This window comes from Emys orbicularis, chromosome 4 (assembly GCF_028017835.1).
Source record: "Emys orbicularis isolate rEmyOrb1 chromosome 4, rEmyOrb1.hap1, whole genome shotgun sequence".
Taxonomy (NCBI): domain Eukaryota; kingdom Metazoa; phylum Chordata; order Testudines; family Emydidae; genus Emys; species Emys orbicularis.
Window position 1 is genome coordinate 127,571,091 of NC_088686.1, and position 18,117 is coordinate 127,589,207.

Here is an 18,117-nt window from a genome sequence, read left to right on the forward strand (position 1 = left end):
AGGGACTTTGGGGAAAGGGTTGGAATGGGGGTGGGGAAGGGGCGGAGTTGGGCGGGGCTGGGGTGGGGCCGGGACTGGGGGCAGGACCGGGGCCCCATGGAGTGTCCTCTTTTTTAAATGTTTGAATATGGTAACCCTACAAAAAAACCCCAAAGCCCCGCACACACTCACTTCTCTCTTGCTAAATCATGGTGCTTTCTCTCTCTGTTGATTTTCTAAACCACAATCAACCCTATGGGTGCTGATGTCTGTTGGAACTAATTTTTCATCCCTAGGGGGCACTCCTCCCTTGCAGTCAGTGCTGGCCCCATTGACCCAGGTTAGTGCTAAGAAGCAGGGAGCGAGGTGCTGGGATCAGTAGGGGCACTCCTCCTCCCAGTCAGTGCTGTCCCTATTCTCCCATTATGGCACTCGAGGGTGCTGTGCTGTAGAGAGATGTGGGAGTGCCCGGTTGTGCAGAGGTGATCTGGCTCAGGGAGCAGGGCAGGGAGGGCTGCCGGGCAGCCAGCCAGTGCCCCGGCTCTCACAGTGCAGAGACCCAGGGGCCTGAGCAGGCTGGGTGGTTCCCATCAGCTTCCCATCTGCCAGCTCTTGGCAGGAGGCAACGATTTGAAAACCTCTACTAAATGAAAGGCAGAAATCTGGGGGGACACGTGCCCTCCACATTGCCTCTAGGGGGCATAAATATGCTTGCTTGTCCTGGGCACTAAAATATCTAGTTATGGTTCTGTATGACAGCAGGACTTATTAGGTTCCTGCCCTTTCAGTGAGGGGAGAAGTGGAGAAGCCAATGCCAGTGGGAGTCTCCCTTCATTGGTCTGGGGCAGATACCCTAACCCTAACGAGGAGGTGGAGGGGGGCGAAGAGGGAGTAGCCTGACTTAGAGAGGGTTGGAGGAGAAGCCCAGCGGAACCAGGGCTATCTGTGCACCCTACAGTGGGGCAGTGAGCTCCTCACTTCACTGGACACCTTGGGAGAGACCTGCACACATCAGACTACAAAGCTACAGACTCGCTCTCCCCCAGCCCCCCACACCAGTCTGCACATCTGCACCCTGCTGGATTTCCCCCCTCAGCCCCAGGTGCCCCCTGCCCCCCCCATTCCCAATTCCTTGCTGAGACCCTCTCCCTGATTCCCTGCTGAGCTCCCATGCCCTGTTGAGTCCCCCTTCTCCATTTCCTGATGGACCCCTCTCCCTCCTTTCCCTGCTGAGCCCCATTCCCTGCTAAGCCTCCATCCCCGATTCCCAGATGAGCTCCTCGATTCCCTGCTGAGTCCCTCTTCTCCATTTCCTGCTGGACCCCACTCCTCCTTTTCCTGATGAGCCTCCCCATTCCCTATTGAGCCCCCATCTGATTCCCCATCCTCCATTCCGTGCTGAGCCCCCCTTCCTCATTCCCTGCTGAGCTGCCCCAGCCCATGTCTTGTTCACAGAGTTACCTGTTCAAGGACAGGGTATGACAGAAGCAGCACAGGCCCCCACTGCCCCCTCTTCTGCCCAGTGCTGCACCTAGCTGTCAGTGCTGAAGAAGGACAGCAGTGGGTTCTCATCAGGACTCCCCAGGTCACAGCAGCAGCGTGGTGACTCATGGGACAGGGACTTGAGCCCTCCAGCTGGCCCGGACCAGGAACTGGCCTGGATTCTTCTTTGGCCTGGCTCTTGGGCTTGAACATGGCACATGGTGGCAAGCCCTGAGAAATGGGCACTGCTGGATGAGGCATGATCCAATGTGAGAAATACCTGGCATCAGGGTGACCCTTGCATTGGGTTCTCTGAGCTGGTACTGTCGGTTTAGTCAGTATCAGGCAGAAGTGAATCAACAATATCCCCTTGTTGACAGAGCCCCCCATAACCCCATCTCTGCTGGTCAGTGAGCTGGTCTCTGAAGTGCATGGTTCATAATAGGATTCCTCCCCAACTCTGCCAAGGGGCATGAGTCTTTTCTAATCCCCAGCTTGACAAAGCCAGAAGACCTCAAAGCCCTAGGAAACTATGATTCTTAGTGTCAAGGGTCTTTTCCTGCCAGTGAGTGTGGATCTTTCTGCAGCCTGACCCCTTGCCCCAGGCAGGGCATTTATAACCACTCCCAGAGATTAAACATGCTAGAAAAACAGATCCTCTTGGGAACCATGTTCATTGACACTGAGAACATCTGGCTTGCAGCTACACCCTGGGTGTGTTTGTGAGGCAAAGGCTGGGAGCAGCCTGGAGTCAGGGACTCCCACCCCACGCTAACAGCTCATGTCGAGCTTGGAGACAGCAAATTACTCAGAGAATGGTAAAAAGTAAAATGGGTTCAAGCAGAGGAACCAATGTCTCCCCTATTCAGACTAGCTCTAGACCCACTGGTCTTGGCTCTACATTCTGCTGGAAGTGACTTTTCCATCCTCCATTTGGAAACCTCTCAGCACTGGCGCTTGCCAATGATTTGCTCCTGGTAGGTGATATGTGGCATGAACAAGGCTATTGGGACCCCTTGGCCTCTGGAGCCAAGCCTGGAAATTCCAGATTCCTCCTAACACCTGCCCAGGGTCTGGACACAGGGAGCACCTGCAGATCAAGGAACAAGATATTCTTTGGGTCATGGTGGACCTCGCCAGCCAGTCCTGGAAGGGATAGAGCAACATGAAAAGAGGCTCAAACACCAATTAGGCCAAAGCAGTGCAATTCCCAGCCTGAATTAGCTGGCAGGCCACCCAGACTGTGCCAGCATTGGGGCCCACATCTGCGAACAGCCTGAGCCTCAAGGGAACAATTCAGGAATTGCTCTGCTTACCCATAAACCCCTGACATTACTTGCTTTCCTCCAGGGAGGTGAATCAGGTGATGGTGGTGAGGCTGACTCCATCCATCCCTGCTTGCTGCCTGCAATGACTTACCAGCTCCCCTGCCAGCCCCGGGAGACTCTGACCGCAGCCAAGAGCAGGGATGGGCAGCAGGGGGTCGCTGAGGAGGCCCCAGAAACAAAATCTCAAAGACTGTAGTGATGATTGACATGAAAGAGACTGAGACCTGGTGATCCTGTCCCTGGGAATGGGGTGTTTGGGCTGTGAGGTGAGTGGGCAATCCCATCCCTGAGGAAGTGTGTGTGTGTGTGTTTGTGTGTGTGTGGGGGGGGGTTGGGAGCTCATCTCCAGGAAGGAGGGTGGGGGATGCTGGGCCTGTCCCAGGAAGGTGAATGATAGATGGGTTGTGGAGGTGGGGGGAGAATCCAATCCCATCCCCAGTAGGAGGGAACAGTGGGGGATGGTCCCTGATATGTGGGAGGGATGGTGTGGCTGGGTGGATGGAATCCCATCCCTGGCAGGGCCTGCACTGGGGGCGGGTAGAGCTGGGCATGGGGCTTCCAAGGAAGGGGGCAGGGGATGGGCTGGGGGGTGATCCCATTCTAGGGAAGAGGGAGGGCTGTGGGGGAGTGATCCTGCAGAAAGCCATTCACAGGGTCACTAAGATCAGTCACTGGGGCTCCCATGTCCCCTTCCCCCACTCACTGCCCCTCCCAGCTCTGCCATGGCTCCTCTGGGCACCCCAGACCCCCATCAGTGCTGCAGAGGCACTGCAGCAGGTGCCAGTCTATTTCAGGGAGCTCCTGGATTGGCCCAATCCGGCTTATGGCTCCAGGCGGGTGTCTGAGGAGTTAAGCTCCGGATCCCCGGGGTTTACTGACAAAGGCAATTAGTCTCTGCTCTTTGTATGCACTAACACAACATGCTACCTCCAAGGCTATTAGCACTAGCAGAAGGCTGCAAAGTCGAGGGTAATTCCAATTGATACATCGAGGACAGTGGCCCCCAGCCTGGCACCTGTGCTTGCCCCATCAGAGACACTCCCAATGGCACATCTGGGCCTGACATGGCTGGGGCAGGGGGAACCCTGGCATTCCCCACATGGTGGATTGCAAAGCTGATGGGAGAGAGGCACTCTGCAGTTCGTGCAGTGGGGACTGAGAGCCAGGACTCCTGGGTCTATCCCCAGATCTGAGAGGGGAGTGGTGTCTAGTGGCTAGCATGGGGCTAAGAGTCATAGTTATAGGCCAGAAAGGACCAGGGTGATCATCTAAGCTGACCTCTTGTATAACACAACCCTTAATTAATTCCCATTTAAACTAGAGCAGATCTTTTAGAAAAATATCCACTCTGAATTTTAAAAATTGCCAATGATGGAGAATCCTCCACGACCCTTGGTAAAATTTTCTAGCAGATCTGCTCTAGGAATTATTGTGGGGCAGTTCTCTGGTCTATGTTATACAGGAGGTCAGACTAGATGATCACCATGGTCCCTTCTGGCCTCGGAATCTATGAACCTATACATTGTGCTGTTAACAAATTTTGCCTTATTTTCACTCTCCATTTGTCTAGATTTAACTTCCAACCACTGGATCTTGTTATACCTCTGTCTGCTAAATTAAAGAGATCATTACCAAATTTATTTTCCCCATGTAGGTACTTATAGACCCTTAACCTTCTCTTTGTTAAACTATACTGATGTTGCTCCTTGAAACTCACTATAAGGCATGTGTTCCAATCCTGTAGTCATTCTCATGGCTCTTCTCTGAACTCTCTCCAATTTATCAACGTCCTTCTTGAATCATGGACCCCAGAAATGAACACAGGATTCCAGCTCAGCCCAGCCAACAGCATGACCATTTTCTAGTGCAGGTGATTGCTGAGGCCTTTCACTCATTTTGCTAATGTTGACCTGCTGAAATGGTGTGTCAGTAGGAAAAGCATGAGGCAGCACATGGTGAATCTCAGGCTGAACTCCCAGTAACCAACCAACCAACAACCCCCTGTAATCAATCAACTCACCCCTACAGTAACCAACCAAACACCTCCAGTAATCAACCAACTCACCCGTGATGAGCAAACAACCATCTCAGCCACTAATAACCAACCAATCTATCCTCTAGTAACCAACCAACTCATTCAAGGTCCATTAACAAACTAACCAACTCAACCCCTGTTAACCAATCAACCAATTCACCCTCCTGTGAACAAACAACCATCTCAAATGCTACTAATCAATCAACCAACCCACCCACTCACCGGTAACCAACCAACCAACTCAGCCCGCTCCGAACAACCTGCCAACTCAAATGCAATTAACTGAGTGTTTGAGCACTCAAGGCTGGCAATGCCATCAGCTGAATTTCTTTGTTTTGAAGACACATAACCCGAAGACTCCCGCCCCTGTGAAATGACCAGAAGTAAATTAATTAAAAAATACTAGAAATTTCTGAAATGGAATTCAGAGATAGAGGGCCAAATGTCCTGACTCTTCCATTTGGATTCATTACCTGGTCCCAAGCCACCCTCAATCCAATCTAAAGCTGCCAGTCCCCATCATCCCTCAAGATACACACACCACTTTCCCATGAGCAGCTAGAATCAGCTGGAGCCCAATTAGCTCAACCTGCTGTCCTAGTTCCCCAAGTGCTCACAGGAGAAAACCCCACAAAATCCACTTACTGCCAAACTCTTAAGACTTTTTAACACAAAAGACCCTCCTAAGGTTCAGAGCAAGCACTAACTAGCCCAAAATTGCTTTACAAACCCCTATAGATTACTTCAAATACCACAAAAATGCAACGGTCTCCGGGGTGGGTCACAGCAGCTGTTTAGTCAGGGATCCTTTGCCCCATGCTGAGATTCAGCTGTCTCTAGGAGGGGGCATGAGGGCTGTTTATACAGGCATCCCTCACCTGGCACTGAGATGCAGCCACCTCTGGGGTGGGATGCTAGGGCTGTTTGTATGAACTCTTACTTAGTCCTGGTCAGCAGCGCCCTCAGGCCATTCCCATACATGGGCCAAGATCCTGACAAGGTCAGAGGCCACTGTACACTCTCACCAGCTCCTCCATGCAACCTCATTGCTGACTGTGACACAGAAGTCCATTGATGATTCACTACTCTATGTCAGCAACTCCTATCAGGCCTGGCACACTCACTACACCTGATACACAGCTTTCATAGTATTTATTTATAAAGAGCATCTTGTAAGGTATTGAATAAAAACCCATGACATACTGGTCATTAATCTCATGGTGAAATGTCTGTATTAACACGATATTAACAAACACAGGGAGAAACAGGTTTTGCCCTAGACAGGAGGGAAGGCAGTTATCGACCTGTCTCCAATGTAAATTAAGCATTGTGGAACCAACACAAGGAAGCCGTATTTGCATATTAAGCCAACAGGCAAACAGGTTGAATGGGGGCAGGGCCAGGATTTGAAGACACAGGAGACTAAAACTTGTCTCTGGGGTCAAAACAATGAATTGAGGGGAAATATAAGGGGAAGCAAAAAGACATGTTGCTATCCATTTCTGAGGGAACAAAAAGGACAGCGCTTTTTGTATCCATGAAAGTTGTATCCTAGCCCTTGGCGCTGGTGATCCTATTGGGATCCAGGAAGTGGGTGGGCAGAAGCCCGCCCACTGCTAAACAACCCTCCTGCAGCCTATTAGAAGTGAGTTATACTCTTGTTTAATCTCTAACCATATCTGTTTCTACCACCCTGACTCAATATGACTTGAATCTCTATCTTTATTAATAAACGTCTCTTTGTTTTTTCATAAGTAGAGCTCAGTGCTGTAATATTAAGCGAAGTGTGAATTCTTAGTTGAATCAAGTAAGCTGGTGTGTATGCTGTCTCTTTGGAGGCAGTGGACTTAGTATTTATTGAGTGCCCAGTGACAGAAGCTGGATACTACAGGGAAATGCTCTTCAAGGGGGCTCAGGAACTGGGATGCATCAAGTGTTACTTGCTGTGATAAATGAAAGGGGGGGTAGCTCCCTTTTATGGACATCCAGCCAGCCAGTTCGCTATAAATCCCTCTTGGTAGTTGTTCTCTACTTGCTTTACCTGTAAAGGGTTAAAAAGTCTCCCTGCATAGGTAAAAGGAAGGGAGTGGGCACCTGACCCAAAGGGCCAATGGGAAGGCTAGAACTTTTTAAAATTTGGAAAAAAACTTCTCCTTTGTCTGTCTGTGTTGTTCTCCCAGAGAGTAGAGACAGGGTTGGAATTATGCTGTAAAAAGCCTTGGGCCAGGTATGTAAAATCACTACATCATACCTAGAAACTACTCATTTGAAACTCCATATATGTAAGTAGATCAGGAAATGTCTAGGAAGATGCAATTAGGTTTCTCTCTTTTATTTCTTTAAAAGAACTGGGCCATGTCTGCTCCAAGAACGTCACTTGCACACCACAGGAAGGTTGGTGTTTCACACTCATGTGGCACTATGTATTCACCTACATGGCATAGGGAAGCACAGAACCTGCCCTGGGGGCTGCAGATCTAAATATAGGAGGCCCTGCCTGAGTCTTCAACTGCCTGAAGCAACAACTGGGAGAAGTGCAAACTGGCTTGTTTCCTCAATGGAACATTAGTTCTGAACCCTAATGATAACAAACTGCTTTGTCATGAGGGTGTAAAATGTACTGATGCTAGAGCCCAGTCAATGCTGCAGGCTGATGCCCAATTCAGCAGAACCCCCGTTTTTTCAAAATGATCTTACATGTCTGTGAACTCCCACCATTTGCTATGGGTCACAGGCCTTCTCTGCAAATGGCTCACCCCATAGCTCCCACCATGGCCTTTCAGTCTCTGATGGTCCCGTTTTCACTAAGAACCCTGGCTGCACCTGGCTTTCCTAGAGTCACTCTGCTCTAAGAGCCAGTTCAGCTAAAGGGCACTAAGGGGGCAGCTGGAGCACATCGTTCCTCACACCACAGGACATTCTTCTGGTCAGGTTACTAGAAACCCAGCAACTGTAGACCAGGCCCCTTGGCCTAACATGAGAAGTTGTGACAATGGCATATAACATGGACTGTTTTGTTAGAACAGAAGCCTGGGAATCAGAACTCCGGGGTTCTATCCCCAGCATTGAGAGGGGAGTGGATTCTAGTAGTTAGAAGTGGGTGGGGAGCTGGCAGCCAGGGCTCCTGAGTTCCTTTTCTGTTTGGGGGAGAGGTGGACTGGAGCTGCTCTCAGCCAGGCCTGGCAGCTCAGCTGGGTGAACAGGTGTTACTTATTTAACACAGTGCAGGAATGCTAAGTGGTTGATCAGCGAGGCTGTTGTCACCCTAATCCCTTAAGGCTCATCAATTCCTGCTTGGCTGCGAGCAGCTTGCAGCTCTGATCCTGAGAAAGGCTATTTAACACAGCTGCTGCTTTGGCTCTGACTCCTAACAGCACTGGCCAGCAAAGCCACACCACACACACAGCTCTGCCACTCCCCTCATTGCCACAGCTAGGGCAGCTAGCTATGCTGCCTTACAGGCCCTACCTATGCTGCCCCCCCCCCCCCCCAGCCAGGGGGCAGCATAGGTAGGGCCTGAAATGTCCCCGACTCCCTCCCAACAAACCTCTCTGGAACTGAGAGAACAAAAAGGGCGGATGTAACCAGGACAGAGCAACGTGCTTAAACTGCAGGGCACAGCCCTAGGGGCAGACTGTAAGGCCAGAGGGACTACTGTGATCATCTAGTCTGACCTCCTGCATAACACAGGCCATGGGACTTCCCTGAATTAATTCCTATTTGAACTACAGCAGATAATTTAAAAACCAGCCAATCTGGACTTAAAAATTGCCAGTGATGGAAATCTACCATGAGCCTAGTTAATTACCTTCACTGTTACAAATTTGTACCTTATTTCTAGTCTGAATTTGTCTAGTTTCAGTTTCATCCATTGGATCTGGTTATACCTTTTTCTGCTAGACTGAAGAGACCTAGATAAATTTCTATTCTCCATGTAGGTACTGTGATCAAGTCACCCCTAACCTTCTTTCTGTTATGCTCCTTGAGTCCATCACTGTAAGGCATGTTTTCTAATCATTCTCATGGCTCTTCTCTGAACCCTCTCCAGTTTACCAACATCCTTCTGGAATTGTGGGCACCAGAACTGGACACAGGATTCCAGCAACGAACATAAGGACAACCATGGGTCAGACCAATGGTTAATCCCACCCAGTATCCTGCCTTCCAACAGTGGCTGGTGCCAGGTGCTTCAGAGAGAATGAACAGAACAGAAACAGGGCAATTTATCGAGTGATCCATCCCTTGTCATCCAGTCTCAGATCCCTGCAGTCAGAGGCTTAGGGATACCCAGATCATGGGGTTGTGTCCCTGATTATCTTGGCTAATAGCCATTGATGGACCTAGCCTCCATGAACTTTCTAATTTGTTTAACCCAGTTATACTTTTGGCTAGTGGTTGCATCAGTGCCAAATACAGAGCAAATATAACCTCCATACTCCTGTTTCGGACTGGGGGTGCAGTGAAGGGAAAGGGAGATGTGACTGATTTAGTTGGGGTTTGGTCCTGCTTTGAGCAGGGGGGTTGGACTAGATGACCTCCTGAGGTCCTTTCCAACCCTGATATTCTATGAATGGTGGGTTTGTGATTTGGGGTGGGGGCTGGTATTGCAAGGATGAAAGGGACCAGGGACAGGAGTATGGTGAGGGGGTGGTGGGCAGAGTGTAGATGAGTGTAGTGGGGCTATGGGTGCAGGGGTAGATAAGTGTGGCAGAGTGGGGGCTGGGGACAGGGGGTATACCAGTGTGGTGGGGTGGTGGATGGGGTAGATGAGCCATAGCAGAGTGGTGGTGGACATGGAGTAGACGAGTGTGACTGTGGAGTAGAGTGGGTGGCAGGGGTAGATAAACAGTGTGTGTGTGTGTGTGGGGGGGGGTGGAGTTGGAGGCAGGGAGTCCATAAGCAGCGGGGTGGAGGATGGGGGATAGATGATCATGGCAAGGGGGGTAGATGAGTGTGGTGGGGGGCAGGGACTAAAGGAGCGGGATGGATAAGTGTGGTGGGGGTCACGGTGGCCAGGGTAAATAAGCAGGGTGAGGGGAGGTAGTAGATGAGCATGGTGGGGATGGGATGGGTGCAGAGGATAGATGAGCATGGTGGGGTGGAGGGCAGGGAAGAGCATTTAGGTCACACATACTAATTAGAGAGGAGCAAAGAAGGTGGGGGCACCGCTCTTCGGATTATCCCTCCCTTCATCACAGGCCCCACACCCCACTGCCAGATGTGGGTTTCCGCCACATACACCCCCGTCATCAGCCTCACTCTGCACCCAATGTCCACCCGAAGTGCCCGGAATCTGGCCCTCCCCCCAGGCCGGGGGTGACTCTGAATTGACCCCGGAGAAACGGAACTCCCGCGGTGTTCATTCAGCTGCCTCCCCCGCCAGCCCCGCATTCGCACTCGCCTTCCCGTCCTCTGCCAGCCAGCGAGACGCCAGGTCTGCGCGAAACTCGCGGGCAGAGCGATTAGCCGCCGCCGCAGGGCACAGAGCATAGAAACCTCCCGGCTTCCGCTCATCGCGGAGCATCGCCGGGGCTCGGTGGGGGAGCGCAGGGTCCTCCAGCTTTCACCCCTGAGCCTCCACCTGGAGAAACTCGACAGCTGCCGCAGGTAACTCCCGGACTTACTGACCTTCTCTTCCAGCTTTTAGTAGTGGGGGTGATGAAGCCCCGAGCCCTGTCTGTGTCTTGCTCCCCTCAGCTGGGGTTGGGCGCACAGGAGGGGAGGGGAGACCCGGACAGGGGTAAGGGCCGGGGGCCCAGGCGTGGGCCACAGCCGGGACTCCCGGCGCGGAGCCCCTTGTGAAACTTGGGGGGTGCTGCAGCACCCCCAGTTCTTGCGTCTATCCTTCCAGCGGAAGGGGACCATCGAGTGTGTGCATTCAGGGGCGCAGGTTCATCTCACCCCTTCACTGCTGCCGTCCTCCCCCCACCCCGCCTATGAGCTCCTTTCCCTGCCAGGTTTTGACCTTCGCGACTCTGAGTTTAGTCTATTTCGGGGACATTTTCCTTCAACCCCCATCACTTTTTCAGCTAAAAGATTCTTAAAGGGGGATTTTTGTTCTGAAAGGACCTGACAATTGAACAAATCAACAACTAACGAATTTCCTTCATGCTGAGTTATTTGTAAATCTCTGCAGTGGGGCTCAGCCCACGTCTCCGGGTAGCCTAACTCCAGTGCTCAGTAATAATCATTAACTCGAATAACGTCCTCGTTATTCCAGCGCTTTGGAAATGGAAGGGATTTTGTCATTCCATGGCTATTACCCCTTCCATGGGTTTGTGATACATTGCTGGAAAGCTGACATGCATGTATTATTTTATTAATTAAATACATTCATGCTGTTATTTTTTTAAGTAAAGGCATTTATTATTTTTTAATTTGGATGAAAGTTTGCAACATGGTTGAGGTTTATGATTCCTAGTGCACTTTGGATCCTCTGAGAAAGTTCAGCTCTCTTTACTAGCAACTGGTGAGCCAGATTTCTTAAGCAATTTATTAGCAGAATGCAAATATTTTATCAGATACTGGAGAGACAGGAACAATCTTAGACTGACAGGGACCTAGAAAGACAGAGGAAATAGACAGGGGAAGAGACAGAAAGCAGGCAGAGACACAAGACAGTATCATCCACAATTGAATAAACAAATAGCGTTAGATTGGGGATATCCTTTTAAAGTTGCTAACTATTTTATCTTGTGTGAATTTTCCCAGCAAAGATCTTCCTACATCCTTTAAAAAGATGTTACCTCTGATCTGAATGTAGAGGGGCTATTGGTTTGGTAAAGGCTCCAGCTGATCCCAGGGACCCAGCATGCTAGTCTGTCTGTCTATCTATCTATCTATCTCTCTCTATCAGACACCAAACACACCCATCTTTCGCTTTCTTGCTCTCTCTCACCATTCTTTTTTCTAATTTTTGGAAACAAGTTTGACAACTGATAGAAAGCCCCCCGCATTATTATTAATAAATCCCATGTTTTTTCTGTAATATAATTAGAATTTTTTTAAGTTAAAGATTTGCCAAAGCAATCCATATTCCACTGGATCCACAATAAATAAAGCAATAATAAAGCAACAAATTGCAGCCCAGATTGTTACTTTGTTCTGATCTAAAAGTCTAGATAGACAGATAGATGCTGTCATGTTTACAGGTTAGCCACAGTCCGGTCACCCTGCTTGCATCCCATCACGTGTTTAGTCTCTTGCCCTTACTCGTCTTGGGGTAGGAATCTCACAATTCTCCCACACTTAACATGAGATCTGGGTACAACCCCTGTCTGTGTCAAACCCTTCTTACTGAGCAGGTCCACCTGGCTGTCACCAGTGCATCCTCTTAAATCCAGCTACCATATTCAGCAGCAGAAACAAAACTTTGGAGAAAATTTAGAAACACACATATCCAGTCTCTTCTAATCTCACCCAGTGTGCCAGGCTTCCCTTCCGAGCTACAGCTGTTGTTACCCATGTTAGCTAGATTGAAGCTGGCATGTTATGCCTACCTGTGCCACAATCACACCTTTCTGGATGTGTAGCCATAACCTCAGTGTGCCCTGCACATTGGTCTCCCATTTCTCAGGGAAGTTGGGTCTTTGGTCCTAATCATCACATTGTTCAGTGCAACCATGGTGCCAAGTCTTGCCTTTTCTTTAGGCCTTGTCTGTATGGGGAAATAGGGAACAGAGCAATGATTCTGGAATTTAGTGACATTTATTCTCGAAGAGTATCCACCCAGAGAACTGGCTTGTTCTGCCCTGTCCCATTTCCCAGTGTAGACAATCAGACTGGCAGTGGGTCAGCTGGACCATCTAGAACAGTAGTTCTCAACCAGGGGTACGTGTACCCCTGGGGGTACTCAGAGGTCTTCTAGGAGGTACAACAACTCATCTAGATATTTGCCTAAGTTTACAACAGGCTCCTTAAAAAGCACTAGTGAAGTCAGTATAAACTAAAATTTCATAGACAATGATTTGTTTAGACTGCTCTATGTACTATACACTGAAATGTAAGTACAATATATTCCAATTTATTTATTTTATAATTATATGGTAAAAATGAGAAAGCCATTGCTCAGAAATAGTGTGCTGTGACCTTTTGTATTTTTATGTCTGATTTTATAAGTTTTTAAGCGGTGAAACTTGGGGGGTACACAAGACAAATCAGACTCTTAAAAGGGGTACAGTAGGCTGGAAAGGTTGTGAGCCACTGATCTAGAAGAATGCCCCTGTGATGGCGGCTCCATTGCTTGGCATTTGGAACAATTTAATCTAAATGGTTTGAATCACTGCTCTTATGACTGCATCTGTCTCTGAGAAGGGTGTTCAAACTGTCCATTCCCTCCAACAGGCTCAGCACCTGTCACAGAAACCCAATATATAAACCACATTTTGGGGTACAGATCAACACTCACCACCAAGCACCCCCCCAATCCATCACAGATTGATAGATAAGTATTGAGTGTTAGACAGATATATACATATTGGGGATGTGTAGGTGGATACGTATTGGGATGGATGGAGAGAAGTTTATTGGGGATGGAGGGATATGCATATTGGGGATGGCTATGGGATTTGGGTAGATGTATGTGCATTGGATGGATAGATGTTTATTAGGGTGGATAGATAGACATGTATTTGTAGTGAATTTTGGGCACCTCATCACTGAGCAAAAAAAAAGCCCAGCAGTTTGGCATTCCCTGGAAGTTTGCACCCCAGGCAAACTGCCCTCCTTGTCCACCCATAGAACTGGCCCTGTAGATGAGTATTGGATGGATAGCTGTATATTGGGGTGGGTGGATGAATGGCTGGATAGATAGATATGGATTGGATAGATGGATAGATACGTATTGGATGTATAGCTGTATATTGGGGGGGAATGGATGGGTAGATCATATTTTAAATTCTCTTCATTAAAACTCCTAATTATTCACTATTATGGATTGGATTGTCAGATTGTCACCATCCTCTTTGAAGTGTGGACCCCAAAGCCGGATGCAGGACTCATTGTTAGTCTGACTAAGGTCATATCCCAAGGGAGCCCACCTCTCTGCTCCTTCTTAATCTCTCTCTCACCTGGAGTCCCTGGTCTGCTGGTTCTCATCGGGGCTCCTGAGTCCTTAGGGCCCAGAAATGGTCCCCAGTCCATATGTCTTATTTATATTCTCAGTGCCTAGCTGGATGGCCTGGCATCTGGTCCCCTTTCTAACCATCTCAAACCAATCCACCTTTAGCACATGACCAGTGAGTTGCTTTCTCTGGGTGCCTGACTGGGCCAGCAGAGTCAGCCACTCAAAACCACATGAGATTGGCTTCAAACCAAGATTTTAAAAAGTAATTCACGTTGACTTCTTTCTTTGCTTTCTGCTTTGTGACCCTTCAGGTGGGGCTGGGGGTTGTCTCCAACCTTTGTGGGGATCACATCTCCAGCCTTCTTGAGGGGCAGGGGTCTGGTTCCAGCCTCCTTGGGGAGTTAGGGTGGGCATAGATCACATCAACAACTTTCGGGGGGGGGGGCAAGAGTTTGAGTCTCCAGCCTTCAGGGGAGGTGGGGGTCATGTCCCCAGCCTTCTCTCCACAACCAGAAAGGCTAGAAAGTGCCTTTTCCCTCATGAAGGCTGTGATTCTCCCACAGTCCGAGGAACTGAGGCTTTAAGGGAATCAGCAAAGCTGGTGAGTCTGGAGGTCAAACCCCAGAGCTGCCATCTCATCTGGCTGAGCCAGGTGGCCCTCCATGGCACTGCCCAGGGCAGGGGGAGTGGGGGTGGGACTGATGCAAAGCTCTGCCTGGTTACTGAGTAGTGGCACTAACGTAATTTCTGTTATTTCTCTCTCCCCTCCTCAGTTTGTCCAGTTCCCTCTGGCTGCCTCCTATAGGCCTCTCCCAACCCCCTGCCCTGTTCCACACTCCCCCCAATCCTCTGTCCTGTCCCTCTCTGTTCCTCACACCCCAATCCCAGACCCATAGCCCTCTATCCCATACTCGGATTGCTTATCCCATTCCTCTCATTCCAGCCCTATACAAACCTGCTTCATTCCCCTCCATCCCATATTCCCATCCCGATCCCCTGCCCTGTTACTCCGTTCTTGCTCTATACACCCCTGCCTCCTGCCCTTTACCTCTCCATCCCATAGTCAACCCTACACCATTCTCCGCCCTGGTCCCATCCCCCTACTGGCCCGATGCCACTACCACCACCTGGTCTGTCATTCTTCCCCCCAGGGCAGGTGGCCCGAGTCTGTGAGGCCCTGCAAGAGAGTGGGGAGTTCGAGCGTCTGGCACGGTTCCTTTGGGCCTTGCCACCTACCCTTGCCCACAGGTGCCACCAGGCCCCTCCATGGGTGCCGGCCTGCCCTGAGCTGGAGCTGCTGGGCCCCCACACCTCAGCCCTGCTAGCACCCTATTTCAGCCAGGCCTCACCCTGTGGGGCCCCAGGGACCTTGGGGGGCCTGGACCAGTACCCATCATGCAGGAGACTATCATTCTCAGCCTTCCCCAACAGCAACATCCAGCACAGGGCCAGCAGCTTCAAGGTGAGCAGGGCATCGGGTGGTGGGGTAGGAGAGGAAAAGGGTCATGAGCAGCAGACTGACAGTCCCTTGTGAGAGAATAGACTGTAGGGGACAATCCCCCACCCCCAGGGAATAGACTGTGGGCCATGATTAAATAGACTGTTGGGGACAACTCTGCCCCCCCCCCGCCCCCAAGAGGAATGCTCTGTAGGGCAATCCCACCTCCTCCTCAGATGGGACAGACTGGAGGAGATGATCCTGTCTCCCACAACCACTGCCCAGTGAAAGATTGCAGTGGATGCTGCTGCCCACCAGGACGGTGAATGCTCTATATGGGACTGTGTATGGCTGGGGAGGCTCATCAGGGTGGGGCATAAGGGTCTCCCTGCTGACCCCATTCCCGTGTTGGTATCTGTCCCACTGCCCTTCTTTCTTTCCCCAGGAGAAGACACGGAACCTGCTGCGGGAATGGTACCTGCAGGACCCCTACCCCAACCCCTCCCGCAAGCGCCACCTGGCCCATGCCACTGGCCTTACCCCCACCCAGGTGGGGAACTGGTTCAAGAACCGCCGACAGCGGGACCGTGCTGCCTCAGCCAAGAAAAGGTGAGAGGCCTGAACCTCCCCAGGATCCAAGATGGTGCCTGCCCCAGCCTGCAGCACACAGGCCAAGTGGGAGGCCTGGATGGGATAGGAGACATACATGGAATATGCAAGGAGTGGGGCTGGGGCAGTAAGGGGTCCTGTGCTGCAGAGAGTGGGGTGGGGTGCTCAGTAGAAGGCACCGTGCTGCTGGGAGCGAGTGGGCCAGTAGAGTGTGCTGTGCTGCAAGGATCATGGTGGAGGCTCAGTATGGGTTGCTGTTCTTCAGAGATTGGAATGGGGTGTCAGTAGAGGGCGCCATGATTCAGGAAGAGGGGCAGGGGCTGAATAGGGGGCATCATGCTGCATGGAGTCAGGTGGCAGGGGTGCAGTAGAACAGAGGTTATCAACCTTTTTCTTTCTGAGGCCCCCCTCAACACGCTATAAAAACTCCAGGGCCCAGTGGGAGAGAGGGGGAAATCGGGGCTCTGGGACAAGGGTGGGCCCTCAGGCATAAGCATAGGCGTAGTTTGACTTCTGTTGTGGTGGGGGCAGGGGCTGGCGGGGCTTGGGCCAGCTCCGCACAGTGGGGTCCAGGAAGGCAGTGCCACCTCCACCCTCTGACTCACCACAGCAGGCCACCCAGCCTGTCTGGTTGTGGGTAATGTGGGTTCAGCTCAAAAAGTTTGAAAACTGCTCAGGGTACAAGGAGGGGATAGCTCAGGGCTGTGTGTGTGTGGGTCCCCCTGCCTGGGCGGCTTTTACTGGCTGCGTGAGCTGAGTAGCCTCTGCAACCTCAGGCACCAGCAGCAGACAGGAGAATGCCGTGGCTGCCTGCTCCATGAAACCAGCCGGAGCAGCAGCTGCCCCTTGCTTATTGGAGAAAATGTTGTCAACCTATTTCCCACGCTGTGAGGGCTGGTCCAGGAGCGCCTCATGTCTGGCACATGGGATCAGGACACTTGGGTTTTATTCCTTCCTCTGCCAGAGACCTTGTGCAACTCCCTACATCTCTCAGTGCCTGTTTGTTGTCTGTGCAGGGTCCGGAACAATGGGGGCCTGATCTCAGTCAGGGTCTGCAATCTAGGTTGGTGGTCTGTGCAGCATGCAGCATCCAGCACAATGGGTCCCTGATCTTGGATAGGGTCTGGACAATATCTGGCACAAAAGAGGCCCTGATCTTGGACAGGGTCTCTTTGCATGACCATAGCATGGTACTAATAACTTGCAGGGAGGGTTTCTGCTGGGAGAGGGATTACTATAATTGAATGGGGCTTTTAATTCTCTAGTTGCGTTATTAATTGCCCCCCAACCCAGACTCCAGAAAGATTCATCATCCCAGCCTCCCAGGGCTGAGAGTCAAGACATCGTAGGCCTGAGTAACACCCCATCTCTGCAGGAGCACAGCAGCGCCCTCAGCAGGCAGAGGTATCCCACCTCAACCATCAGTGACAGCAAGAGCAGCCTATGAACAGCAGAGACCTGCACCTGGCCAGGGGTGGACAGTAGTCATCGATTTCCCCACCCCCACCATCCCCCTTGGATGACATGGAAGCATGTGACCTGCAGGGGGATCCAGCCAGAAGCCACAGGACAAGGATTACCTGTGTAAGCAAAGGCTGAATGAGCTCTCCTCTGACATCTAGCAATGAGCCAAGATGAAAAGATTTCAGGAACAGACTGTATTTGCATAAACATACCTACTCTTTCTAGGTGCACAGCATGATGGAGCTGCTTTGCCAAAGCAATCAGTTTTTGCTGGTGTTGGGTTACAAATCACTTTATTGAATGCAGGGATAATGATATGTTGTTATCCTAATTATATGAGTAAATGGCAGCAGAACTATACTTAGCCTGCCCTGATTGAGGGGCTCACCCTAAACTGAATCTCACTCGCTATGCAGGGATGCCAAAGCCTAGGGCAGAAAAGAGAGGGTAAGAGTGAGTGTTCATGTCTGGGGTCTCATTAGGGAGTCCTAGGTATTATTTGTTACTGTTCTCTGTAGTGTTTAAAAATAGAGCTGATTAGACTTTTTTTGTGTGTGTTCGGTGATCACTAGAGCTGAAATCACTGATAACTAGATGCTGAGTGTTAGAGCTGGGGTATGGCAGTGAGGCACTGAAAGAAACTGCAAAGCCTGCTCTAGAAGTGAGGTTCCTCCCATCTCTTAAAATCACTGAGAGCTGTTTTAAGTGGTAGAACCTC

General features: G+C 50.6%; 1 protein-coding gene across 1 annotated transcript; it reads left to right on the top strand.

Annotated features, from left to right (window-relative positions):
* The first annotated feature begins 14,999 nt into the window (after positions 1-14,999).
* LOC135877229 (homeobox protein SIX6-like) lies at positions 15,000-17,382 on the top strand. The gene is made up of 3 exons (XM_065402619.1): positions 15,000-15,350; positions 15,772-15,935; positions 17,229-17,382. Exons 1-3 carry the CDS (start codon positions 15,000-15,002, stop codon positions 17,380-17,382), a joined length of 669 nt encoding a protein of 222 aa, XP_065258691.1.
* The last annotated feature ends 735 nt before the right edge of the window (positions 17,383-18,117 follow it).